Source organism: Salminus brasiliensis, chromosome 12 (genome assembly GCF_030463535.1).
Source record: "Salminus brasiliensis chromosome 12, fSalBra1.hap2, whole genome shotgun sequence".
Taxonomy (NCBI): domain Eukaryota; kingdom Metazoa; phylum Chordata; class Actinopteri; order Characiformes; family Bryconidae; genus Salminus; species Salminus brasiliensis.
This window is the reverse complement of record NC_132889.1, coordinates 27,065,480-27,093,101: the sequence shown is the minus strand read 5'-3', so window position 1 is coordinate 27,093,101 and position 27,622 is coordinate 27,065,480. Positions and strand designations below refer to the sequence as shown.

Sequence of the window (27,622 nt, the reverse complement as noted above, 5' to 3'; positions counted from 1 at the left end):
GTACAAGTTCTTGAAATCCTTTATTCCACACACTTAAAAATGAAGGTGCTAGAAAAGTGTTCTTTGGACCACTGTTAGTTCCCCAAACAAGCTGTCCATGGATGGCTCTTTGCACAACCTCTACATGTTGTAAAGACTTTAGGCTTCTCCTAGAGCTGTATGTCCAAGCCAAGAACCATTTAGGAACCTTCACTTTTAAAAGTGCATGAGGAATCACTTCAGCAACAGGGATCAGACCATTAGCCACAGGGCGTTTCATCACCACTCATACTGATAGCAGTGTACTAATAATGCATGAGAATGAGAAAGTAAGAAGCTGTCCTTCTTGGAGCCAGAGAGACCCTGGTACAGTGAGAAAATAAACAGTGACAAAGCATGTGGCTTGCTGGCGCACTGATTTGACAGGAATTCCAAGCATAAGGCTCCCAAAAAGCTAAGACACGGATGGTCTTCTGAACGGCTGGTTTGGCCACACTGATGTGAGACTGACAGTCGTTCACTCTTCTTAGTCCTAGATTGTTATCAGCAAACGGACCGCGCCATTGAAATGCTTTGCAGTGCCGATGGGCTTTAAGGAAAAAAAGGAAAAGAAAAAGAAAAAAGAAACGGTCTTTCATTTCTGGATGTCTGACATTTCTCAGCCCTCCGTTTATCTGCAGGCTCACACAATGTCACAGTCCCAGTGGCACACAGCATTCAGATTTACACAGGGCTGCTGTGGCACGGAGCAGCAGCATGGCCATCATTCACATTCATTGGGGTGGGGGTCTAGATTTAACCCGATTTTTTGGCGGAATGTCGGCGTGTTTAGTCCTTGGTGACGAGTGACAACGATGGCAGTGGAATAACATTAATCTTCAACCCACTCACGATGACAAACAACAATACTGGCTGGTTTTCTACTGACAGCTGATGACATTATCCAACGTCAGAATAAAAACAGTAAACAAATGTAAAGCTTCATTGAAATACTTTTTGCCTACCACTGAATTTTACTATTGACCACAATTGACCCTTCAGTGCTCCGCCCACAAATGCAGCCTTCTGTAGTTACTATTGCATGATGGGGCAAGCTTTACACAACATTGGTGAGAAGATCTTGTTCAACCAAATGAGAAGCACTCTAAATTTAATCAATCTCAACAGGCCACACTGCAAGCGTAGGTCAGGTGTAGGTTTGTCACATTACCAAGCACTAGCATGGCTGCAAACCTCCTGCTTTCTAGTTTTAAACTAAAAAAAAATGAATCGACTGGACCAACATGAATCATTTGCATACCTTCACAGAACTGAGTTAGCACTAAAGCTCACATTTGTGGGTTGAACATGGATAGGTCAATTGGTCAATTACTCTCTAGGAGTAGATTAAGAAGCTGTAGACCTATGTTGATTTCTAGTTTCACAACAGCAGAGAAACCAAAACACAGGTTTCCCAGCAAGCCAGTACCTACAGCTTAGGTCAACTATAGCTTTAGATACTGATAAGCACACAGGCACACAGTACAGGGTAAGACAGCTGTGGCTACCAATATGTGACACAGACAAGGCATATGGGCTTCAACTCAAGTATGTACAAAATCCACAAGAAGAGAAAGGCTTGAGATGTGAGACTACTTCCTTTAGCACCAATTTTTAGATACTCGGGTAGTTGTGTTCAAAGTGGTGTGCACTGAGAGGAACTCATCTACAAACTTTATGTAGGACTAATTTGGAAAATGTAATTAATCTCAAAGTGTGTTCGTTCACTGAAATTCTACATCCTTTATGATACTATGGTGTACAGTGCAAAGACCTCTGTGAATTGAATGGTATTGAATAATATAGGTCTTGTAGCTGTGCCACAGCTCATCTCTCAGGTTTTTCCCTTTAGTGATACTGTAAGAGAGACTGGGCCAAAAGTGTGGTCCATAGGTAGAGTTTAAGGAATAAATGCTGTCTTTCAAGCCCATTTAAATTCCTTTGTCAAAGTCATCATTAGTTGTAAGGTAGCTGGTTCATCGCCATAACCAGAGAAGTGGTTCTTCTACCATGCCGTTATGCCATTTGGCATAAGTAGTGCTCCTGTACAATATGGCCATTTTACATTGAATTTCTAGAACATTCCTGTCAGCAAGGTTCCTCATACTGGCGTGGTCCTCCTGTTGGCGCCATCATTTAAGTCTTTAGGGAAACAGTTGTGCACCTGCAGAAATCCAGAGTCATGTTCAGGGCTGTAGGAGCTATCTGTCCCTGACTTGAGTTGGTCTCTGGTCAGTGTGTACATGTTGATCTCCCCTAGAGGCACAGAGCTGACCATCTTCAGGCCAACGGGAGAGGCCTCACGGGACGCCTCTGTGGAGCGCGAGCTGGAGCGTGAGTGCCTCCGCCGATAGCGGAAACTAGGCATGCGTGAGTATGGAGAGGAGGACGAGGTAGACTTGACAAACTCCCGGCGTGCTTTAAAGCGCACTTCTTTATTCTTCTCAATGTAGATGTTTACAGCCAGTACAGCCACTGCCTCAGCCACGATGAAGGAGAGAGCTCCAAAGTAGAAGGACCACCCATAATTGTACTGGTTCTTCTTGTCCTCATCACGCTTGTCGCTGGGGTCTCCAGCATTGCTGGAGATGTAAACGATGATGCCAATGATGTTACTCAGACCTGTCACACAAACAGTTGAATATTAGACAACCTGGTCAAAGCAATTTGTATTGACTAGTTAAAACATTTTAATTTAATTAGTTTTTGTTCTGTTCATAAATGACACTCACTGACTTTCATTTAAAAAAAAAAAAAGAATTAGCCCTATAGAACATTCATTCATCAGTGTTCCTGGTTGACTGACTGTGTGTATCTATGTATTTGTGTATTATTTCAAGTAAATTGCTTAAATGAAGTTGTTGAACATGTTGAAAAGTTATTTACCAGCTGCCACAAACAGAATGCCCGCACTGAGAAGGATGTTGTTCCTTTTGTTGTAGACACGTCCCACTCCCACACACAGTCCCCCTAGCAGCAGCAGAATTGTACTGAGAATGGGGAACACACTGGAGGCACGGACTATACCTGCACAAATGTGGAATGAGATCACAGGTGTGTCTTCAAATAGATGAAATGCTGTTTTACCAGATGTCAACCCATCAACAATGACAATAGCCTAAAACAGTGAGAAGGTCACTCACGTAAGAGGTACTCTGAGCTGTCGGTGTCGTAGTCATTGTCGTCTGGAAAGTGATTGATACGGTAGCAGCTTCCTTTGTTGAGGCCTAAAGAATAAAGAAGTCCACATTAGAGGCTGGATGATCTCTTATATTAGTAGGCTGCATCTCAATTCCATAAATAAAATCCAGCTGCAGCTGCTGCATACAGTGACATTAAAGTAAGTCTCCTGGAGAACCACATTTCTAAGCAGTTATTGGCATTGATGTATGTTTGTACTTAAAAACATTAATTGGTGTAGAACATTTATGTTAGATAGCTTCAAAAAGGTTCTTCTTAGTCACAAATCTTATTACAAAAATGAAATAATAATAATAATAATATCTTGACTAGTATCTGGACTGGGCCCCAGTGTACAATGTAAAACTATGACTGATTAAATCAATAAATGGCAGTTTAATGTTGTTTCTTTCTTTTTAATGTCTCAAACAAGTTGATGCTCTCAGTGCTTGCTACACCACTCCCTGACATCTAGTACCAACCTAATTTTGCAAATTTCTCCTAATGTTTGAATTGCAATGGTCATATTTAGTTTTCGGATATAAGGGGGTAAAAACTGATTCCTGAGAAGGACTGATGTGCATCATACATATTTTTTCAAAAATACATATTTTGATATATTATTTCAGTATAGTCACATTGATCTTTTACCAAAAGCTAGAAATAATAACCACCAAGGTTAACATTCTGCTCTAAAGAAATAAGGGAACTCCTTTTGGTGAAATGTAGAGCCATTTCAAGAACCAAGACTCTTCTAAGAGACATACAATGGTTACTTGTCAGTAACCAATCAGGTTAGTTCCTCTTAACTAGACAAGTAACCATTAATGCAGTCAAATGGTTTGTTGGGCTGTCATGGTTCTATATAGAACCAATTGCCTTTACAAAACCCTTGAAGATGTTGTGTGAGTTGTGAATAAGACGGAGATAAATATGCATCAGGTCTTTCTGTGTAATGTTGATGGAAACTAACTGCTGAGGTAAGACTCAGGTAAGGTAAGGTAAGGGCCCATGAAGATTTTAGTGGGGCTGTGTTGTCATGGTCCCCCTGCACCATAGGCCCCTGTGTGATTGCCTTCCCTGACCCACAGCATTTATCCCACTGACTGAAAAGTTCTTTAGGAAAGCAAAGGAACCCCTTTTGGTATCTCTCTCTCCCTGAGTTCTAAGTGAAGTAGAAGGTGGTCTATACCCTGTGACACAGCTTTTGTGGCCCAGCGTGGCATTAATTGGGTTGGTGGTTAAAAAGGAGCATCAAATTAATTAGTATTAAATAGGTCTGAGAAACTGGGCCACGTTTTCTTGTCTAGTCATTGTAAAACACACCCTAATTCAGGATGGTTCTGGGAATTGACCTCTTATAGCAAGGCCTGCAGGATAAGTGAAACATTTTTATTTTTATGCCTAATGTCCTTATGTTTAAACGTCAAAATGAATACATCAACAAATTAAGCTCTTTACAGGGCCTATAAGCCCTACAGGTTGTAAAGAAATGTTTAGTAGGACCATTATCCTGTGGCGACCGTGAGCTGTGTGATTACGAGCGTGCCAATAATATGCCAGAGAAATTAGACTAATTAGCATATTTCTGAAGCTGTCAGTGGCAGATGGTGTTCAGTCAACAAAGGGAAAAAAAACATAGTGCTACTTTTAACAGTTAACCCTATCCTACCTAACACATCTACTGCAGAACATGCAAAGACTTTGTGTTTTCCTATTTTAAGTCATTCAAATTTGGACTTGGAGTGGTTTATGCTCATATTAGTTGAACTAACATTGATCAGCATGGGGGACTGGAGCTTTCTGTGTGCTTCCATGTTTCCTATCCATTTATAAAAGAAGCAGGATGCTGTCTTTAGTGTTGGATGCACTCCTCAGGAAGCTACAGGCGTATTATTGATTTGTGCCATCAGAGTAACAATAACAGGCAACTTAAATGTAAAGTATATTGCTATTCATGTTACTCAAAATGCAAGTATTTGGTGCAAACAAGATAAAAGGTAACACTACTTTCAGATCACACAGTAGATGTCTTGTAAACGTTCACTTTGTCTTTCGCAAACGTTCTACTACTACGGCAGCGACTCTCCATTGCCGCACAGAGGTTTCCCTGGCTGTCCACTAGACTCCTGAGGGCCTTTCGAACACTTTGGACACTTTGGACACTGTTGATATACAAAATAAAATTTTGTTTTTTGAAGCAAAAACATTGAAGAACCGCCTTTCAATAAAATAACCTTTTGGAGAAAGACCCTTAAAAAAAGTAAAAAAGTAAAATGTAATTCAATGTAACTGAGGTTTAAGCTTTGTAACAGATTCTAATAAATTTAACACTACATCTAATGTTAAAGATATCAACTGAGTTTCACCAGTGCATCCAAGAACAGTACATAGACATCAGTCTACTGAAGATGATGGGCAGATTAAAGGGCAGAAATAGCCTTTTTACCTTGACCATAAAGAGATAAAACTCTAAATTTGTCTTGGTCAAATTTCCACTTTACAGTGTGTGCAGAATTATTAGGCAAGTTGTATTTGAGATGATTCTTTTTATTATTGAACAACTATGTTCTCAATCAACCCAAAAGACTCAAAATATCAAAGCTTAATATTTTTGGAAGTTGGAGTGGGTTGTTTTTAGATTAGGATCTTAGGAGGATATCTGTTTGTGCAGGTAACTATTACTGTGCAGAATTATTAGGCAACTTAATAAAAAACAAATATATACACATCTCACTTGTTTATTTTCACCAGGTAAACCAATATAACACAAAATTTAGAAATAAACATTTCTGACATTATAAAAAAAAACCACAAAAAAATCAGTGACCAATATAGCCACCTTTCTTTACCATGACACTCAAAAGCCTTCCATCCATAGATTCTGTCAGTTGCTTGATCTGTTTACGATCAACATTGCGTGCAGCAGACACCACAGCCTCCCAGACACTGTTCAGAGAGGTGTACCGTTTTCCCTCCCAGTAGATCTCACATTTTATGAGGGACCACAGGTTCTCTATGGGGTTCAGATCAGGTGAACAAGGGGGCCATGTCATCATGTTTTCTTCTTTTAGACCCTTACTGGCCAGCCACGCTGTGGAGTATTTGGATGCATGTGGTGAAGCGTTGTCCTGCATGAAAATCATGTTTTTCTTGAACGATACCGACTTCTTTCTGTACCATTGCTTGAAGAAGGTGTCTTCCAGAAACTGGCAGTAGGTCTGGGAGTTGAGCCTCACTCCATCCTCAACTCGAAAAGGTCCCACAAGTTCATCTTTGAGACCAGCCCATACTAGTACCCCAACTCCACCATCCTGGCGTCTGAGTGGAGCTCTCTGCCCTTTACTGATCCAGCCTCGGGCCCCATCCATCTGCCCTATCAAGAGTCACTCGCATTTCATCAGTCCATAAAACCTTAGAAAAATCAGTCTTAAGATATTTCTTGGCCCAGTCTTGACATTTTATCTTATGTTTCTTGTTCAAAGGTGGTCGTTTTTCAGCCTTCCTTACCTTGGCCATGTCCCTGAGTATCACACACCTTGTGCTTTTTGATTCTCCAGTACCGTTGCAGCTCTGAAAAATGGCAAAACTGGTGGCAAATGGCATCTTGGCAGCTTCACGCTTGATTTTCCTCAATTCATGGGCAGTTATTTTGCGCCTTTTTTTAAACACGTTTCTTGCGACCCTGTTGGCTATTTGCCATGAAACGCTTGATTGTTCGGTGATCACGCTTCAAAAGTTTGGCAATTTCAAGACTGTTGCATCCCTCTGCAAGACATGTCACAATTTTTGGCTTTTCAGAGTCCGTCAAATCTCTCTTCTGACCCATTTTTCCAAAGAAAAGGAAGTTGCCTAATAATTAAGCACACCTTATATAGGGTGTTGATGTCATTAGACCACACCCCTTCTCATTACAGAGATGCACATCACCTGATTTACTTAATTGGTAGTTGGCTTTCAAGCCTATAGAGCTTGGAGTAGGACAACATGTATAAAAAGGATGTGATCAAAATACTCATTTGCCTGATAATTCTGCACATAGTGTAGCTTTCCCATTCTCATCCCTTCTGTAAAGAAGCTGAGAAAAATGTTGAGAAGATCTACGCTTAACGTCCATTCCTTCTAACTGATTTGGAATAATTTCTCTAAGCAGTCAAAAAGATGGTCTTTTTAGGGGGATACAGACAATCTAAGAACCATCAAACAAGCAGTTTACCCCATTTCTCTCACTATATTAGAGAGTATTGTGTGTGAAGAGGGAGCAGATTGAGAGCTCAGACAGTTGATTTATGAGTGGTGGTTATTAGCCCAGTGTCTAAGGTGTACCCAGTCTCATAAAGGAGAAATAAAGCTCCTCACCTGACTGACACAGACACTCATCAGAGGAAGATTGTGGCGTGTGTGTGTGTGTGTGTATGTATGCGTGTGACAAAAAGCGACGGCCCAGTCCCTCAGGCCTGCCTGGAGGTAACAATGCTCTCTGCTGAGCACATCTTCTCCATGGCAACCTCAGGGCTGCTCAAACCGTCTGATTTCCATAACGTCTCCAAGGATGCCTCTGACATCTTCATTGTGGTTTAATGCAGCAGGCACAGACACCCCCCTCCCCATCTCAAACAAACCCACCTCCCCATCTCACACATGCAGTGCCAAAACAGCTGCCACAGCTGCCTCAGCCTGCACTGAAGGATCACCTTGTTGTTACTGTGAATTATGGCCAATCACAGACATAATTGAAGATTCTTGAAGTGACATGGACCAATCCTGGCTTTGCGTGTTGCTGTTACATGCACGCCTTGTTGGAGGGCATAATTGAGGGGCTGCACTAACCATAATAAAAGAATACATAGCTTGTAGTGTACTTCAAGTATGGACAGGAAATAGAGACAATTTGGCATGGCCAGTTCCCCCCAAAGGTGGGAGGAAACCAGAGCACCTGGATGAAAATCATGCGTAGAACATGCCCATCTCCTCACAGACAAAGGTCAGGGTGAGGTTCAAACCCACAACCCCAGTTCCTGAAGCTGTACAGCACAGACACATTACATGCTGCACCACCTTGCAGCCCTCTTCATATCCAGCGGATCATTGGGTCATGCATGTTACCGACAGCTGTCTGTTTATGTATGCTAATGAAAATCTCCTATTCAAGAAACTATAAGAAGCAATTTCCCCAGTTTCAGTACTGATTTAACAATGCCTTGTCCACTTGGTCTTCTCATCCCCCTTCAGGGGATTCCCCTAGGCTGTTCACGTACTATATTAGCTGATGTTGATTAAAGGAGCCCTTGGAGGGACAAGGGATCTAGTAAACACCATTGTTGACTTCAGCAGCAGAACGTGCCAAGAAATCACAGCGATCTTAGGCATTTTCCTTTAAAGCCTAAAACGCAGGCAAAGCTTTTCCTAACATGGAGCAGCAAACTACTGTAAATACTTAAATACTGTAATCTGTATCCTGTAATACTGTACACTTTCAACTGATTGGTCAAAGCTGGCGAAGGCTTTTTGTCACTGTGCCTTTAAGGCTGATATATGTAAATGAGCGCTGTTCTGCTACCCTACTGGCTACCCTATACTCTGCCTTATTCAAAAAGCAGTCTTGGCTAAAATGCTGCTAACTTCAGTGTGATGGTATTACTGCAATGCCACAGAACCACTTTTCAATGGAAGAACCAATGCCATAGACAAACCACTTCTCTCTAAAGACCCTTTCAGCGGGAAAACCATTCATGGAAATGATATTACAAGAACCTTCATATGATGTAAAGGTTCTATACCAAAAAAAAGGTCCTTCCTACAACCATACAACCATCAAAATCCCATTTTTTCCAGGTGTAGTTACAATTCGTGCCATCAGCCATGACTAAAGATACAGCATTCTCCTCATTCTCCTTATAAGGCTGTATGTCTTATGAATGACCACCATGTCCCTCTCTTATTATGATCTTGCACTGGTAAGGTCAGGAGGTCGAGGGCCTGCACCTGGCATGTGCTCCTAGCTTGTTATCACTACGCTCCTCAGTGTGATACAGTGGTAGAATTTGAGGCCAGTGGCTAATTAGAGACTACGTGGCCTTTCAGAGCTGCATTTTAATTACAGATTGGCGGCGCATGCTGGGAATGGCAAAGTGACAGCAACCCACCCCCCCACCCCCTACCCCTCAGCAGAAACCTCCCCAGCGATACTGCCAGGGGAAAACAAACCCAAACACTCCAGACTAAGATCCATATGGAACTAAAGCAAACGTTATCTCACAGGCTACGATATGTGCAGCTGATAGAAAATGATTGAAAATTGATGCTCTAGATGATTTGACCTTTGCAGGGGGATGAATGACCTTTAAGGGTCAACACAATGATTTAGATGATTGCTATGCAAATTAGGCGTGATATTAGGGCTCCATTGAGTTCATGTGTGCACATTCTTGAAAGACTACCAAAAAAAGGGTTCTACACAATAAAACACACTTAGTGGAACAGTAGTGGAACCCTTTTGGGTGCTATATAGAACCTTTTTTTATATTCCATTCACTTGTATATGAAGAATCTTTTAACCAGGTAAAGAAACATTGAGGTTTTCACGGTTTAACGTAGAATCATTTGCTTTACTGAAGCCCTATGCCCTTGAAGGACGTAGATTGAAGGACATCGATTTTAAAGCATCCTTATTGGTCTTTTCAACATGGCATGCTGTAAATGGCATTTTCATAAATAAACAAATAAATACACAATTTTGATATGACAGCGATGATATTAAGATATCAGTTAGAGGAAGGCCTATATGTGGATGTCAGTAACTACGCAGTATCCAGTATATCTGAATTGAGTTTTAAGTCTAATACCAATGTTTCAGCACCACAATGGCTGGACAGCGCCTCAATCTCTCAAGTCTTCTTCACTCAGGCCTGAATCAGACACAATTATAAAAACTGTGTATAAAATAACACAGCCCTGGTTACATTTCCTGGAACAGTAGGGGCTTCAGTATTTTCAGTCGTGAGAATCTGTTGCTTTTCAACTAGTTTGCCATTCATTTCAAGTTGGTCATTTGCATGTTGTTGGGTTTTTTTTTTTTGAGAGCTTTTGCACGATTTCGTGACAGAATGGCACTTGTGTGTTCGCGTCTGGGTGAGGCGACGAGTGGGACACGAGTCCTCCTGGCTGAGGGTCAGCAAAGCCTCACGTTGCATCGGTGAAAAAGAGAAACAAACAGGGGGGAAAGTAGATTATGTCTCTCTTTTTTGGTGGACAATGACAAGAAGCAACAGATTCATCTATTTTTAAACCTTGGTCATGTTACCATAGCGATTTCAGACATGTTGTTGCCAAGCAACAGCATCAAATACAATAAAGACATGAATGAAGGCAGATACTTAAGAGGAGACTCTTGACTGCATATGCTTTGCAGTCCATTCAGGAGGGAGGGGGAGAGGGGGGGGGGGTAATGAGATGAAATGAGAGGGATGAGAGACTGAGAGAGAAAAGAAGAGGAGAGAGGAAGAAAGTGAAAAGGATAATGAGATAATGAGAGAGAAGTGAGACAGAGGGGAAAAGAGGAGGAAAAGGAAAGAGAGAGAAAGGATGAGGGAAGAAAATATAAAGAAAGAAATAAGAGGAAGAGGAAGGAAAGAAGTAAAGATAGAAAAAGAAAAAGTGAGAAGAGAGAAAGAGAGAAGAGAGGATGAAGCAAGTGAAAAAGAGACAGAAGAGAAAAGAAAGAGTAAAGAGAGAAACATGGAGAAAAAGAGAAAGTAGGGAAGAGAATAAAAGAGGAGGGCAAGACTGCAAAGGATGAGAAGAGATAACGAGGGAGTGCAAGAGAAAGAGAGAAGAGGTGAGAGAAACAGAAAAAGAGATAACAAGGGAAAGGAGAGCTGGAGAGAGAGCAAAGAGGTGAGAAAAACATCATCAGAGAGAAATACTGAGTGACAGGGGGACAGAAGACAGATAAGGGGGTAAGGAGAGGGTGTTCCAGGTTCTTCTGAAGGCTGAAGTTAAGTATGCTACAAAAAAATGTGGTGCAACAAATGGTATTTTCAGTGACGGCTTAGAAGAACCACTTTTGGTTAGAGGTGTCAGGTGTGTGATTTTTGATTTTTTTTTAAGGTTTATGAAGGTAAAGGTTCTCACTTACTCACTTCTCTGATACTAACGTGGTTCACTATGACACCAAAGGGTGGTTCCTCTATGGCATCCCCCAAAGAGCCCTTTGAAGTACCTTTATTTTTAAGAGGGCAGTGGGTGGCTGAATTCTGGCCACTTTCTTAGTCTGTACTAGAGCTTCTGAGCATGGGAGCTTGAGGTGCGTTACCCCCTCTCTCTCTCTCTCTCTCTCTCTCTCTCTCTCACACACACACACACTTTATATGTCTCTCTATCTCCTTCTCTCTGTCTTTCTCTAGGTGTCTCTCCTCTCTTTGCTTTGTCCACTCGCGTTACCGCCACCAGCCAGAACAAACGAGGACCCAAACCCACCAAAACGCGCCATGAGCCCACCGGCAAAGCAAACAAAGCCACCGGCGCGCGCGGGACCTGTCTCCACCCCACCGTGCCGGGGCTGCTTTAAACTCAGTACCTTCTATACAGCAGATCCTCCACAGCCCGGAGTGCGTCAGGTCGCCGCGGCTCTTCTTGGGCTGCGTCTGACTCTCGTCCGTCGTAATGTTGGTGGCGTTGCAGATGTGCGCGCGCGAGTACAGCCAGTAGTCCGTGCCCACGGCGATGCTCATGAGGCTAAACGCCAAGAACGCGCCCGCCGTGGCCAGCAGCGTCTGGAGCGCGCGGTCGCACCGAACCATCGCGCCTCATAACGGTGTGCGCGGCGCGTCTTGGTGAGGGGTGGAGGGGCCGGGGAGAGCGAAAGAGCACGCGAGGAGAGGCGACGCGCGCGCGTCACGGCACGAGCATTCCTCTTCCCGCTTGTCGCCGCCGCCGCCGCCACCGCTGACGCGCCTGCTGCCTCCTCCTCGCGCTCCTCTTTTGTTCCCGCCGGCTCAGGTAGAGCGGCGCGCTTTCACACGCTCGCGCGCTCGCGGCCACGTTAAGAAAGGGTGGGCGTGGCGCGCGCGCACTCTCTCAACTAAGCTTTAGCCATGGCCGGTTCGGATCTTGGCGGTCTTCTTCTGGACCGAAGCACCGGTCCCGCTCGCACTAACTCCAGTCTTGGAAACTCGAGCCTCGCTCAGTTCGCCCGTATCTGCGTCTTGACGGCGCGGACCCAAACCCCACCTTCAGTCCAGCGAGCCAATGGGAGGAGAGCGGCTCTGAGAAGCCCCTCACCAGCTTTAGTGGTGGGGGAGAGGTGGGGGGTTAATGGCAGAGCTGAATCGAGGTTTAACTCCCAGAAATGACTTCATCCTCCATGGCTCTCATCCTTGCGCGCGGTGACCAAACACACAGAGCAACAGTTATCCTTAAACAACTCAACACACAAATAAACAACACACACACACACACACACACATCAGAACACAACACACCCAGACGACAAAACACCACCTGGGTCATCATGGAGCATCATCCCGCATTTCCTCTCTCATTGGAGAGACTTGGATTTGATCTGGTTAACTATACAATCCTGTTTTACCTTCTTAACTGAGAGATATTGCTATATTATCTGCTTTAACTGGATATCCTGTTTTTGTTATCTGGTTAACAGAGAAATCCCGCTTTTGTTATCTGGTTAACAGAGAAATCCCGCTTTTGTTATCTGGTTAATGGAGAAATCCCGCTTTTGTTATCTGGTTAACAGAGAAATCCTGCTTTTGTCATCTGGTTAATGGAGAAATCCTGCTTTTGTTATCTGGTTAATGGAGAAATCCTGCTTTTGTTATCTGTTTAATGGAGAAATCCTGCTTTTGTTATCTGGTTAATGGAGAAATCCTGCGTTTGTTATCTGGTTAACAGAGAAATCCCGCTTTTGTTATCTGGTTAATGGAGAAATCCCGCTTTTGTTATCTGGTTAACAGAGAAATCCCGCTTTTGTTATCTGGTTAATGGAGAAATCCCGCTTTTGTTATCTGGTTAACAGAGAAATCCTGCTTTTGTCATCTGGTTAACAGAGAAATCCTGCTTTTGTCATCTGGTTAATGGAGAAATCCTGCTTTTGTTATCTGGTTAATGGAGAAATCCTGCTTTTGTTATCTGTTTAATGGAGAAATCCTGCTTTTGTTATCTGGTTAATGGAGAAATCCTGCGTTTGTTATCTGGTTAACAGAGAAATCCCGCTTTTGTTATCTGGTTAATGGAGAAATCCCGCTTTTGTTATCTGGTTAACAGAGAAATCCCGCTTTTGTTATCTGGTTAATGGAGAAATCCCGCTTTTGTTATCTGGTTAACAGAGAAATCCTGCTTTTGTCATCTGGTTAATGGAGAAATCCTGCTTTTGTTATCTGGTTAATGGAGAAATCCTGCGTTTGTTATCTGGTTAATGGAGAAATCCTGCTTTTGTTATCTGTTTAATGGAGAAATCCTGCTTTTGTTATCTGGTTAATGGAGAAATCCTGCGTTTGTTATCTGGTTAATGGAGAAATCCTGCTTTTGTTATCTGTTTAATGGAGAAATCCTGCGTTTGTTATCTGGTTAATGGAGAAATCCTGCTTTTGTTATCTGTTTAATGGAGAAATCCTGCTTTTGTTATCTGGTTAATGGAGAAATCCTGCTTTTGTTATCTGTTTAATGGAGAAATCCCGCTTTTGTCATCTGGTTAATGGAGAAATCCTGCTTTTGTTATCTGGTTAACAGAGAAATCCCGCTTTTGTCATCTGGTTAATGGAGAAATCCTGCTTTTGTCATCTGGTTAACAGAGAAATCCCGCTTTTGTCATCTGGTTAACTGAGAAATCCCGCTTTTGTCATCTGGTTAATGGAGAAATCCTGCTTTTGTTATCTGGTTAACGGAGAAATCCTGCTTTTGTTATCTGGTTAATGGAGAAATCCCGCTTTTGTTATCTGGTTAACGGAGAAATCCTGCTTTTGTTATCTGGTTAATGGAGAAATCCTGCTTTTGTTATCTGGTTAACGGAGAAATCCTGCTTTTGTTATCTGGTTAATGGAGAAATCCCGCTTTTGTTATCTGGTTAACGGAGAAATCCTGCTTTTGTTATCTGGTTAATGAAGAAATCACGCTTTTGTTATCTGGTTAATGGAGAAATTTTGTTTTTTTATTATTTAGTTAAGTGAGAAATCATTCTTTATTAGCTGCTTAACTAAGAATAATGGCTTTGTGTTCTGGTTAACAGACAATAGAGCTGTTCATTCTTTTAGGTTATTTAAAATGTAAATGAAGATGATCATTCATGTGGACATACAGTGCCCACCATAATACTTGAGATAACAGCATATTCCTTTTCCTCTAATTTCTACAGTTTTACATTCAAACAACTTGATTACGTGATTAAAACATGTTGTAATTCCTGTGTGGTAAAGCTAAACTTAGATAAATAAAATACATCTGAGAAATCTGAGAATTTACACCTAACTACCTATTGACTGAGCACACATTTAAAACTGTTGAGTTCAGAGGCAAAGGCAATGTTTATTTAAATGAGCTGTGAATTTACTGATTATGGTGATCGCTTGCTTCTTGACTGCTTCTGACTGAAAGCATGTCTTTGAATTATTTGATGATCTCGCTGATCTCCAGAGCATAATTAGGCATATCCCTCATTGGGAAGCATTAAAATTCCATTGTTTACTGAATCCTCGCCTGCATCAAGCTAATGAATCAGCCTATTAATCTGTTCCTGGCAGGCCCGTGGAGAGGCTACTCACTCACGCTCTCCTGGGAGCAAAGCGTTATTCATAGGTGGATTATTTTACTAATCAGCCCGAATGGACAGCATTACAGTGCCAACCTGTTGTTTGTTTGCTTGCAAGCTCACTCAGATAGAGCAATGCAGAGCAAAGAAGACATCGTTTGTTAGCTGAAACTCATTATTTCTACCACAGCAGGCTATGTACAGGGCTTTCAGGGGAAAGGTGTTCATTAACCAGACAGTGTGATATATGATGCATAGTGCTAATGTGACCAGATACAGTGAGGGTAAAAAAAATAATGCACAATCTATATGTATTTATACATGGCGACAGACTAACTACAAGAGCAGAATCACTTCTCTGACATAGACATAGGCAAAAGTATTGGGACACCTGCTCATTCATTGTTGCTTCCAAAATCAAGAATTGTGTTGCAGTAAATGTCTGTACTGTCTAGGGAAGGCTTTCTGCTAGGTATGTGAAGCATTACTGTGAGGATTTGACAGCATTCAGCAACAAGAGCATTAGTGAGGTCAGGACCCGACTACCCAACTCATTCCAAAAGTCAACAAGTACTGGATGAGGCACCATCATGCCTGGCATTTGGCATGGTCCCAATAGGTTCATGATTATCTGCTCCAGAGTTCTATTCTATTGACAATACTTCTTCACAAGGACTAGGGACCATCTGCATCAGCAATGGGTGCTACTAAAAGTGTATTCGTTAATTGGGGTGTCCAGATACTTTTGTACAAGTCAATTAGAACAGTAACCTGAAGTGTGACCCCACATACTGTATTAGTCCTTAGGCCTGGTTCACACACACACTACGTCTGCATGGCGTGAATGACGCAAAACATTGTGTTTTTCATTTCGGTGCTCATGCTAATGAGTTCAGACGTGCCAAAGTGGGCTCTTTCCGGGTCACATCTCTCACACTTCAGGTTCTCACAAATATGGTTCCCAAAAGAATCATATTTGTAATAGAGGAATGGGAGTTGTTTAAAGCTGCATTATGCAAGATTTGGTTAACCATCTCTTGCACTTGGGCTCTGCCTACAAGTAGAACACGCTTTTCACGTGCATTTTACAAGCGACAAGTGGAGATATAGATCCGTCACTAAAAATGAAAGAAGCATGTGGACTGAGATGATGGAGTATTATTACAGAATGTCTAACAATATGACTCGGGTTACCCAGCGTTATGCAGTTCTAATGAGCGTTATCTTGCCCGCTTAGCAGCGTCCCCAGCCTAGAGCCTAGAGTAAAAACAGTGGCGTTACTCTCCCTATTACAGGTCAGTGGAGCATCAGCATGTTTTTACAGCTGTCATTTCAAAGTTAAAATGCTACATAATGCTGCTTGAAACCTTTAAAATAGGTACTTCTATGGCATCACTCAAAGAACCTGTTGTAGCACCTTGATTTGTAAGGGTGTGTATTCATTTTTGCCCCTCAGTCTTCACCAAGAGGTATTAAAACAGCACCAACAGCAATTTTTCAGGATGCTTCAGGACATCCGAACACTGAAATACATGACTGGACACTGGAAGCTTTGTGGAAGCTCAGTGGATCAATGGACGATGTGTGACTAGGAGTGCAGTGGTGCACTCGACTAACAGAGCATTTACAGAAGAACACACACACACACACACACAATCAGTCTGTGATAGACAGGAATAAGCAGTTGGCAGACATTTTTCCAGCTGCTTCTGTGCTCCATTTTGGAAAGCAGACATTTGTTTTTTCAGCAAATACACAGGTATCATGTTCTGGGCAGCAGAGTTCAGCTTTGTTTAATATTACACAACATCTGTTCACACTAAGAGCTTTCTGTTGGCTTTTTAATGGTCTATTTAGATGGATTTGATGTTTGGATTTTGAAAAGCGTATGCATGAGGGCCATGGCACAGGGGTGGGAATCTCTGGTTATAGAGGGCCGAGATGCTGCACAGTTGGTGATTCACCTGCTTGAACACACCTGATCCAACTCAGCTTTTAATAACCAAGTTTAATTGCTGTGTCACAGCAGAGAAGTCAACCAACTGTGCTGGACTCTGACCCTCTGGTTCCTACATTACAGAAATAGAAGACTGATTTTCTATGAATAGTTTGAAGAACCTGAAATCACTCAATAGAAAGGTGTTTAGGGAACCAAGGGCAGTTCTTCTAAAGCTAAGGGTACCCAACCTTGGTCGGGATGATCTACCACCCTGCGGAGTTGAGCTCCAACCCTGATCTAGCATAGCTGATGCAGATGATAAAGGCCTTTAACGGCATCTGAATATCAGGGCCAGGGGTGTTGTATTTGGACTCTCTTGGGCTGTAGTCTCCAACCTTCCTCCTTTCTTCTGACATCAGGGGTTTAAAAAACTAGTTTATCCTGCTGTTATTGGAGTAACCATCTCTACTGTCCAGGGAAGGCTTTCAGCTATTGATTGCATTTAGCGATGAGACGCAGTGAGGTCAGAATGTTGGATGATCACCACTCCACCTCACCCCAACTCCCCAGCTCATCCAAGAAGTATTGAATGGGTCACCATCATTCCAGAGAACACTGTGCTGGGGGGCTTGTACCACTCTAGCCCATGCCTAGCATTAGGCATGGTGTCAATAGGATGATGTTTATCTATTCTATTGGCAATACTTCTCTACAGGGATTAGACATTGTGTGCTTCATTTCGGTGCTCATGTTAACGAGTTCAGACATGTCAAACTGGGTTCTTTCCGGGCCATATCTCTATAGAGAGTTTTCCTTCATCTAACACTTCAGGTTCGTAAAGATGCTATAAAGTGTTCTATGAATGATGTCATTGAAGAACCACAATCTTCACATCTGTGTCAGCAGTGGGTACAACTTCAAGCAGCTAAATGCATTCATTAAAAGGGGTGTCCACAAATATTTGGACATATCACCACCACCACCATGTCAAATGTTTAAAAAGGCTAAATTGCCCATTAAATGGTCCTGTAAGCCTTTTAGCTCTTTTAATTAATGGTGTGTAAATTGAAGCACACAAAATCATATTTCAGAGATTCCAGATGTGCAGGCAAGAGGTCTCAAAAGTCTAATTTGCGATCTCAGGTCAACAAGGCCGAGAGAGGAGTTACCGCATTGCTTGAGAAGCTGCACAAACAAGCCAAATGTCAGCACTATGTCTTATTTTAGAAGAAGCACTTGTTCAAACATGCCTGGAGAAAGTGTGTGTTGGACATGGGAACTGTCCACCACATTTTTTCCTACATATATTCATAGTCTAGATGTTAAGTAAGGTATTGTAAAGGCCTCTTATTCTTCATACTGTTGCTAAGATGGCTCTTAAAGTGACCACATTAGAGGTGAGATATGAGCTCATTTTATTGCTACAACAGTTAGTTCTGACCTCACTGACCTCTTATTGGATTAGGAGTGTTCCAACCGTGCTGATGTTTGTGATACCAGCACGGCCTTTGCACACTATACCTGTATCACTCCGCTGAGTCTATTCACTGGGTGGCCATCTTTGCAACACCGCCACTCAGTAATTTCAGTCACACAAGATCAGGCTCCCGTCTGATCTGGGAACTGAAGGCCAGTTTACCGTTTTAAATACCTAGTTTAAATTACTGATACATTCTCACAAAAATCTTTCAATTAAATGGCTCAATAAAACACACACTTTTTTGACGTGGTCTCCACATCGAGGGGGGTTTTCCCCACCAGCATGTCGACCAGCCTCGGCCATCTTGAGCGTTAGGAGAACTCGCCAGTCTCCTCATTTATAACACATCTGGCTGAACTTCGACAGTCCGATGGCTCTATCCATACAACAGGTGAGCCTTATAGCTCCAGCAGTTATCTTGGACTGTGTACAGGGCTTAACATGTAGCACCTAGCTTAACAAACCTCCACTTAGTCGTTCCTGATGTTTTGGAATGTTTCCGTTGCATAGTGATAACGTTAGCGCCAAGTGAATTGTTGTGGAACTACTTTTTGGAGGATGGATCTGACAGTATTAAAGTTTATATTAAGTTCAGAGCTTCTTGGGTTATTTGTTTTTCTATTTTTGTAAAACTCATTGTAAAAGCAGTAGAGCATTCGAGGTTGTGTGTTATCACGACTCGTTGTGACCTTTTCTTCGACATTCTTTCACTCACTTCTCTGTGGCATGATGTGCCTGACTGGGAAACCTGTTTCCACGTTTACTCTGATATAAAGATTTAGATTTAGACTGGACTGCACAGGGCAGGCCGAAATCCAGGCTGGTTGTTGACTCAAGCTCTCACACTGGTTTCTGATCACCTTTCATGCAGACAGACTAAATATATTGTGAAAAATGTATATATTTTTGTTCATAATTTTATTTAGTATTATAACAATAAAATGGGGCTTAAAATATTAACAAGAAAAAGCCTGTTAAGCAGGCTTACACTGAGACATGAGCTCAAGGCAATACAGAATGACTAAAGTGCCATCTAGTGTTTACAGTTACATATTGCAGAGCTCACAGAAAGGGCCACTTTGACATGTCAAGTCAAGTCAAGTCAAGTGGGTTTTATTGTCATTTCAACTACATACAGAGTACACAGTGAAATGGTGCAATGGTGCAACATAGACACAGTGCATACAGGACACAAGTGCAACACAGTACAAGTGCAGACAGACAACACAACACAGTACAGTGTGGGGCAGTGGTGGCTCAGTGGTTAGAGCGCCGGGATATCGATAACAGGGTTGTGGGTTCGGTTCCCGGGCTCGGCAAGCTGCCACTGTTGGGCCCTTGAGCAAGGCCCTTTACCCTCTCCAGCGCCCAGGGAGCAGAGGGACAGTGCCCAGGGACAGCTCTGGGTGTGTGTGTACTCACTGCCCCTAACACACGTGTGTGTGTGTGATCACTACCAGATGGGTTAAATGCGGAGGACAGTGACAAATATGTGCACCTTTACAGACAGAGAATAATAAATAATTGGGGGTAGTTGAGAAGTCTGATGGTTTGGGGGAAGAAGCTATTGCAGAGTCTGGTCATGTTGGACTGGATGCTGTGGTACCTTCTTCCTGATGGCAGGAGGGAGAACAGTCTGTGTGAAGGGTGGGTGGAGTCATCCACAATGCTGGTTGCTTTGCGGATGCAGCGGGCAGTGTAACTGTCCATGGGGAGAAAGACTCCGATGATCATCTCAGCTGTCCTCACAATGCGTTGGAGGGTCTTGCGGTCAGATTCTGTGCAGGTCCCAAACCAGGTAGTGATGCAGCTGCTCAGGATACATGTGTACATGTACCGCTGTATGTTTGAGGGTCAGGTGTATGCTTGGTCAAGTGAAAATGAGTACACATGCTTTATTTGCTTAAAGGCACTGTGTATGATTTCGACTCAATACAATACATTGTGAAACTTAGCGAATGTTTGATCACGATTTGCTAGCTCTCAGCAGAGGCTGCGGCCTATTTGTGTACCACACAAGAATACTATAAGGTGGATCCTATACACTTAGATTAATAATGTGGGTTTGCCAGGTTACAGGAAATATTAATGTACTAAGCCATTTTTTACTTACAGGAACGGATAAAGTGTTGCTTAGCCAACATACGTTACTGCAGGCTGCACTGGAATTGTTATCCGCCAGCAGACGTAAGCAGCTCCTTACCTTTCGTTTTCGCACTGCATTGTGGAATAATAGTGTCCATCATAACTACACTCAAAAACAGGTTCTAAGTATGCACACTTACTTCATACTCAAAAACTAGTTTGTAATTAGTAATTAGTATGCAATGTGGACACACCCAAAGTCTCTCAGGCTGAGAAACAGCAATATTTCAGTCAAGCAGTAAAAAGAGGATGAGGATATCGCCCTATTCCTGCTCGACTGGGGTGGAACTAACGTCCTTTTGCTGTTTAACAGAAAAGGGTCACTATTGTTTTGTCCCATTTACAAATGTTCGTCATTGCAGCACCGCTTGTAGCAACAGTTTGCTAATCCACAACCTAGCCAACACCATCACAGGTAGAGCAAATTACTTGCCATGATGTTTAATTTGGCAAATAAATAGAAACCATGCTCTGAAATTTGCAGGAAAAGCCATATCTAAGTTTCTTGTAGAGGATGTGTTCAGCTGTTTTTAACTTAAAGAAGGAAATCTGAACAGGAGCCTAAACCTTTGCATGATAGTACAGAAATACTTGCATAACAAAACTTTTTATAATGCAAATTTTCCCAGCCAATCACATTTGTATCATTTGTATTGTGTCATTTTACAACTGAACACTCGTCGGCAAACACTAACCGCCGGTTGTGTCACATCAGCTAACTATCATTACTACCATCACACTTAGTAATGAGGGATAGAGGAAGCAAGGCCCACTTTGCCCTCTAGGGTTCCGGGATACAGGGATCGAACCGTCAAGCTACTGATGATCAGGCCAAAGCTTAGACGGCTGCAGCGCTCTGGATCCTTTATGGCTCTCACCATTTCCGGTTGAAATTACGACTGCATGCATCCAAAGTTTGACCCAACATGAAAATTTTAATAGGCTTTAAGAAAAAGACGCTACAAAGTTTCTCACACCGCTCATACAATACCAGTAGGTCCACAGCTTCACTTAGAAACCCAAGTAACATTTGGTACATATTTCACATATTACACACAGTACAGTATCATGTTAGGCACAAGGTGGAGGGGAGACGTGTTTGCAGCATTCATACCCAGCATCACCTATAAGCAGAATGACCGGCCTGCTCTTTGCTCTGAGTGCATTACAAATATGACCGTGGTCTGAAGTCAGTTTCAAAACTCCTCATGAATATAACAGAATATTAACATTATTCTCAGTCAGAGCACTTGCATATTCATTCTGAACTCAGGTCACTAAGGACCTTCTATATTGGCTTTTTATTTCTGTGTGGGTCTGTCTGCATTGAGATGACTCAAGAAACCGCTCCTGCAGATCTGAACCCTTTCATTAGGGCCTGCTGTAGCTCATCTGCAGTGTATGATATCATCACCTTAACGTGCTTCCCTGCAATTCATATAACTTACTGGCATGGATAAAGGTCTTCTCTTTATTTGTTACTAAGCCCAAACCCCTTTTTTGTAGCCTCCTCCCTGCTCTCCTCACTGCAGCAGGGGGTACACACAGTCGAAGTGGCCTAGGTTGCGGCAGGACTGGAGCCAGCGCTGGACGTTGGCGGGGGCAGACGCAGCCTGGCCGGCCCGGAGGACGCAGCACACGCACACGATGTCGGCCAGCGAGAGCTCCTGACCCAGCAGCCAAGGCGTGCGGCCCAGGGTGCTGTTGAGTGAGCGTAGGACGGCCGCCCGCTCCTTCGCTCCCCCTTCGGCTAGCTGGAAAACGGCCGTGTCCACCCAGGAGTCCACCTGTGTGGCAGTGGACGCGTCCTGGGGCTCGGCGCCCAGGAGACGGAAGAGGAAGCGAGCGACGTTGGCCTCGCCCTCAATGGGACACATGGTCTGGGTGTTAAACTTCATCTGGAGTTTTGGCACTAAAGAGGGAGAGAGAGACAGAGAGAGACAGATTTTTGATGTCATGTTGAGTGAGCAAGTTTGTGTACTTAAATATATAATATATAAAAAAATATATATATATTAGATATATATTAGAGTGTATTAACTGGACTATTAAAAACATTAACTATATTCTGCACAGATTACACCCAAGATTAAACAAGACTATGGTTAGCTCAACTGGGAACCAGAAAGTTTTGTCCACAGGTTCCATGATGGCCCGACATATGGATGCCCACCAGGGTCAGTGTTGAAACCAAGAGGGCATACACATGTGCCCTATCTGGGTTGTACACTGCACATGGGGTCTAGATGGGACCCATTTGAGATTAAGGGGAGCTGTAACAAAGGAGCCTATTTGGGTCCCAGTAACAACATGTACAAACCCACTCAGAGCCCATGCCCACCTGGAGCCCACCTAGGCTTTGTTTAATGCATGTGAGCCCTACACAAGCTCATTGGCTGGGATATAGCATCTTCGTATCTACTTCTTCCTGATCAGGGTCACAGTGGGCCTGGGGCCTACACAGAATCATTGTGCGCAAGGCAGGAGCACCCCTGGACAGAGCACCAATCCATTACAGGGTACCACACACACCCATTCAATCACACCCAGGGGCAACTGAGCATAGCCAATCACCTATGATTGGAGTTTTAGGGCGGTGGAAGGAAATTGGAGTACCCAGAAGATGAGCTTCACGGCTATACAAATCACACAGATCTGCAGAATCACTGCTCTTTACACACTGTATTCTTTATGCATTGCTAACAGGCCTCCACTAATGCAAGCAGAGAGAAAAATGATATGAACGATCAGCTCTCTTATTAAGCAAGTAGCAAAAACTGCCTTTACAGTCCTACATGCCTGTAAAACAAGGTGACAACAGTAGTCATCAGTATTAATCACAGACTTCCAAGACAAAATAAGCCTGATCGATTCCACTAAGCACTGAACTGTGCTGCGAGGATGAACACTGAAGACATAATTACCCTCCAGAAAAACTGGGATACATAAACAAAAACCTCAACATCCTCCTCACTCTTTTTCTGTCTCTCTCACCGTCTTTCCATATGAGCGTGAAGCCCAGCTGGAAGCGATGGCGAGTGTAGCTGTCGGTGTGGCGCAGCCCCAGACATGAGAGCAGCTGAGGGGGCACGCTGGAGACGGATGAGTGTACGTGCACGGAGGAGAGCACACGGTAGCGCTGGCACAGCAGCCCGTGCAGCACCAACAGCGAGAGGGGTGGACTGGCCGGGTTAGCATTGATCACGATGTCCCTCAGAGCACCCAAATCCTGCAATAACATAACAGCACAGCTTTCACACACAGCCAGGCGGAACAATGTTAGGAAGGCAAGTGAAAGCAGGGGAAGGTGATGTGACATCAATGTCATCAATACTAGGGCTGTGTATAGGCAAAGGATAGGATAGGCATGATACAGGGGTTACAGTTCAAATATATTGCAATACTGTCTGCCACAAATCTTTGCATGTAATCTATTAATTACAATATGAGAGAACAATATTGTCTTACACCCCTAATCAATACTGTAATAAACTACAACACAATGTACCTTTTTGAATACATCATTAGCTCTGTAACACATTCATCATTAAACCTTGTAGAGAAATTAGCAGGAACCTACATATTTCCAGCATTTGGAAACACAAGGTACTCTTTTTTTTTTTTTAACATTGTATGAACTTTCTAGGACCTCTGGACATAAAGATGTGGTCCAAAATTTCTCAAGTCTTGTTGCATGACCGTTTTAGGGCTGATTAACCAATGCACTTTAAATAAATGCACTTTAATACCTTTGCAAGACCAAACATCCGGAAATAATAATATTTCCAAAGATAACACAGAAAATCAAGGAATGGCGAGTGTTCATTTCACCCTCACGTGGCCTTTTCAGTGTGCTTGACTTTGTTTTTGCCTAGCCTATCAGTGGTCAGTTTGGTTGTTGAACTCTTCTTACGCACTTTAATACACCAAAAATGCAGTAAAATTAATTAATGATCTAAAAAGATGTTAAAACAACACATTTTAACTAGATATTTCATGATCATAATATTTAAAAAATCTTTTTAAAACTTTATTTTTTGGATTTGTGGGAGCCCTGCTTTTATGTGTGTTATTTCATTTTTGCTGTTTTAAGATCTGGATTCCTGCAGTAGTTACTAATATAACCTAATAAAATATTTTTTTTTGGAATTTGGAATTTAGATTTTATTTTTTTATATTTAATGTAGTTTTCCTACTGGATTTAATCTGTTACAATTCAACAACAGAAAAACTAAAAAACTCAACATGGTGGCATCACGTGTCAAAAATGCCTTCAGGTGTAATGGTACACTTCCATCTTGACTGTTTCTAAATGAAGGCTGGCAGTCGTTACACAAATGCCACATTTGCTTTACAGCACAAGATCAACTTAATTAACCAGTCTGCTCAAACAGCACCTGATTAATCCATGCCTTTCTTGACTAGGCCCGTGTCTGTTGCCTTTTCAGTTCCATCCAAAGGAGTAAATAGAGGGCAGTTGATTAATTGCCCCCATAATTCTAAGGCACATCAACTGTCCACTTTGCTCACCTTGCCGAGAAGGGCGTCCAGATCAGCCGTGCCCGTGAAGGCAGTGGCTGCAGGACTCTGTGACAGGGTGGTGGCATCCAGGTCGGCGTCCGGAGTTGTAACAGTCTTGGCCAGGCCGTCCACTGCTGCTTTCAGCTCATAGAGCTTGCGCATAATCTCGTCCTGACGAGCCTCCAGCACTTTGAGAGCAGGATCGACCTCCCCATTCTTAAAAAAGAGAGACAAAAAAATGAGAAAAAACAAAACAGACATGAAAGAAAAAAGCATGGGTAAAACCAACTTACGCAGGAGCCTTCTGCAAACATTTCGGAGGGGAAAAAAACCTACAGAGCTATTAATCTTGCTGGCAGTACCAGTTCTAGACTAAGTTCAGTCAGAGAGATTGAGAGTTTGTTAGAGAACTAGCCACGGTCATTCCAGTCCTGCAAGTAAGAGAAGCTATAAACCCAAATTAAATCAACTGCCAACGGAATATCTCTCATATTTCTAAAACACTGCTTTTACGGGACTTAATATTAATAATAATAATAATAGCAATATTAGCTCTATTTATTCTGAAATAGCAACTTCTACACAGTCTCACTGATGGATTAACCATTTTTTATCTACGACATGACTTGTTTTAGCTGAATAACGCTGATAAGTGTAAGATCTCATTATTTACTGTTAGAAATCCTTCCTACGCCTCAGAAATGATTAGGAAATCTGTCAGGGCAGGGGATCAAACAGTGCTCTTTTCTCTTCTAATAGAGCTGTAGGAGAAGAAATTCAGAGACCCACATCACTACTGATAAAGAAAAACTGATCTCAAGAATGAAACTGTTCCTCTGGGTAAGAATGTACTGGAATATTGTGAAAACCAGGGGCATAACTATGATCTTAGGTGATCCAGGTTATGTAGATTAAGGGCTGATTAAGTTATTGTGCCAATCCCCTGCCACAGACCCCAGGGCAAACACCCTGCCTGTAGTTACTCCACATTTCTGGGATGTTTCTACAAAACATCTGGCAAAGAAGGGTGTATCCCATCAAACGCTCAAAGAGTAAGCTCTGATTTTTTTTAAAACTAAAATATAGAAAAATAATATACAGAGGCATCAAAACGTCCAATTTGATAAAACATGATGTTTCCACATCTGGCAAAAAAGGGTGCATCCCTGAAGGCCATCAAACACATCAAGTGTAAGTTCTAATCGTCTGGCTGATATTTTGTACTAAAGTATCAAAGTAGAAAATTAATATTTAGAGCATTTAAAACATCCCCATAATTTAATAAATCAGAATCTCTATTTATCTCTGGAATTTGGCTTTTTCGTCCCCTCGAGTCAACAGTCCCTGCAGCCAGAGGTCAAATGTTCCCAGTATTACAGTCATTAAGGCACATTTTGTCTGAACCATCACTCTGGACTGGGATGGGAGCATGACTATTTCCAACTGATCAGGCAACCACTGCACTGAGAAATAAGCTCCCCTCCGTCTGCGCACAAATCTGCCTTCCTCCCTTGACGGCCTGTATGAATGCATTTGCGTAAGCAGCTGCGCAGACATGATCACCCCGAACACAAACTTACGGCCAGCGGCTTCTCTCAGTTGCATCAGCCGCTGCTCTGCTAAAGCTAAAGCGCGCTAGCTCACATTAGCCAGACTGACAGCTGCTCTCCGCTGCTGCTGCCTGCTCTGACTGCACCGGTACAGAAGGTGACAGGGTGGTTGGTTTGTGGGGAGCACCGGCAGGTCGGCACGGATTTACCTGGAGCGCGTGGTCGCCGCAGCTGCTCCCCTGCGCGTGGACATTCGGTAACGTGTACATGCACGTCGGCAAATCAACCTTTGTGTCACACCCACAGACGGGCTTTACCTGGTACATGGGCATGGTGTCGGACACGCTCCTGGAACAAACAAACAAACCAAACAAATGAGAATAAACGAACGCGGGTTTTTTTTTTGATGGGTTTCTGGACAGATCGCCTGTAGCCGCGAGCTTACGAGCTCGGTAGGAAAGAGGCAGTGGCTGTGACGTCACTTTCCGGTGAAAGCAAAAGTCCCCCCTGAGCGACCGGGAATAATCCGACCCCGGATTCAGAAAGAAAATACCTGGATAGCAGACAATTATGGGTCATATTAGACGTAGTTCAGCTACTGGTTCGGCAATGGCAAGAGCATTCCCCGCAAACACACGCCATTATTACAACGTCGTGTACTTTCATATAACGTTGCTACAAAGCCGTCATAAGGTGGCGCTGTTGGCGTCTTTTATTTATTAAGCAACGTTGCCATATGATATGACTGCCTATAAGCACCTCAGTAAACTTCAATAAAGGTTCATGCTCAACATAAGCAGCACATGGCTCCAGCACATGGCTCTGTCCCCTCCCGTTCATTAGTGTTCCCACCTGTGCCTCCTCTGTAGCCACGCCCCCTTGTGTATTAGTACCCGTTTGTTTCAGCCTTCCCTTGTCCGGTCTTGTGTATGTTAACATATATGTTTCCAGGCAGTTTACGGTTTGCAAGCTGTTTGTGTGTGTCTTTAGTTAAGTTTCCGCGTTAGCTTTCTGTAGCCTGTTTGCTT

At 42.9% G+C, this 27,622-nt stretch overlaps 2 protein-coding genes across 3 annotated transcripts; both read right to left on the bottom strand.

The window, feature by feature from the left end:
- Positions 1-611: 611 nt before the first annotated feature.
- On the bottom strand, positions 612-12,533 carry cacng4b (calcium channel, voltage-dependent, gamma subunit 4b). Its single transcript, XM_072693643.1, has 4 exons — positions 11,777-12,533; positions 3,162-3,245; positions 2,905-3,045; positions 612-2,640 (listed from the first exon to the last, which is right to left on the bottom strand). The coding sequence occupies exons 1-4, from the start codon at positions 11,997-11,999 to the stop codon at positions 2,120-2,122; spliced, it is 969 nt and encodes a 322-aa protein (XP_072549744.1). The 5' UTR covers positions 12,000-12,533; the 3' UTR covers positions 612-2,119.
- An 8,905-nt stretch (positions 12,534-21,438) lies between these two features.
- Positions 21,439-27,124, bottom strand: aimp2 (aminoacyl tRNA synthetase complex interacting multifunctional protein 2). 2 transcript variants are annotated; one of them, XM_072693469.1, is made up of 4 exons: positions 26,912-27,124; positions 25,054-25,260; positions 23,518-23,752; positions 21,439-22,435 (listed from the first exon to the last, which is right to left on the bottom strand). In XM_072693469.1, exons 1-4 carry the CDS (start codon positions 26,924-26,926, stop codon positions 22,047-22,049), a joined length of 846 nt encoding a protein of 281 aa, XP_072549570.1. In that variant the 5' UTR covers positions 26,927-27,124; the 3' UTR covers positions 21,439-22,046. The 2 variants fall into 2 exon arrangements, with proteins under 2 accessions (XP_072549570.1, XP_072549569.1); XM_072693468.1 differs by having other exon boundaries at positions 26,804-27,122.
- Between the last annotated feature and the right edge of the window lie 498 nt (positions 27,125-27,622).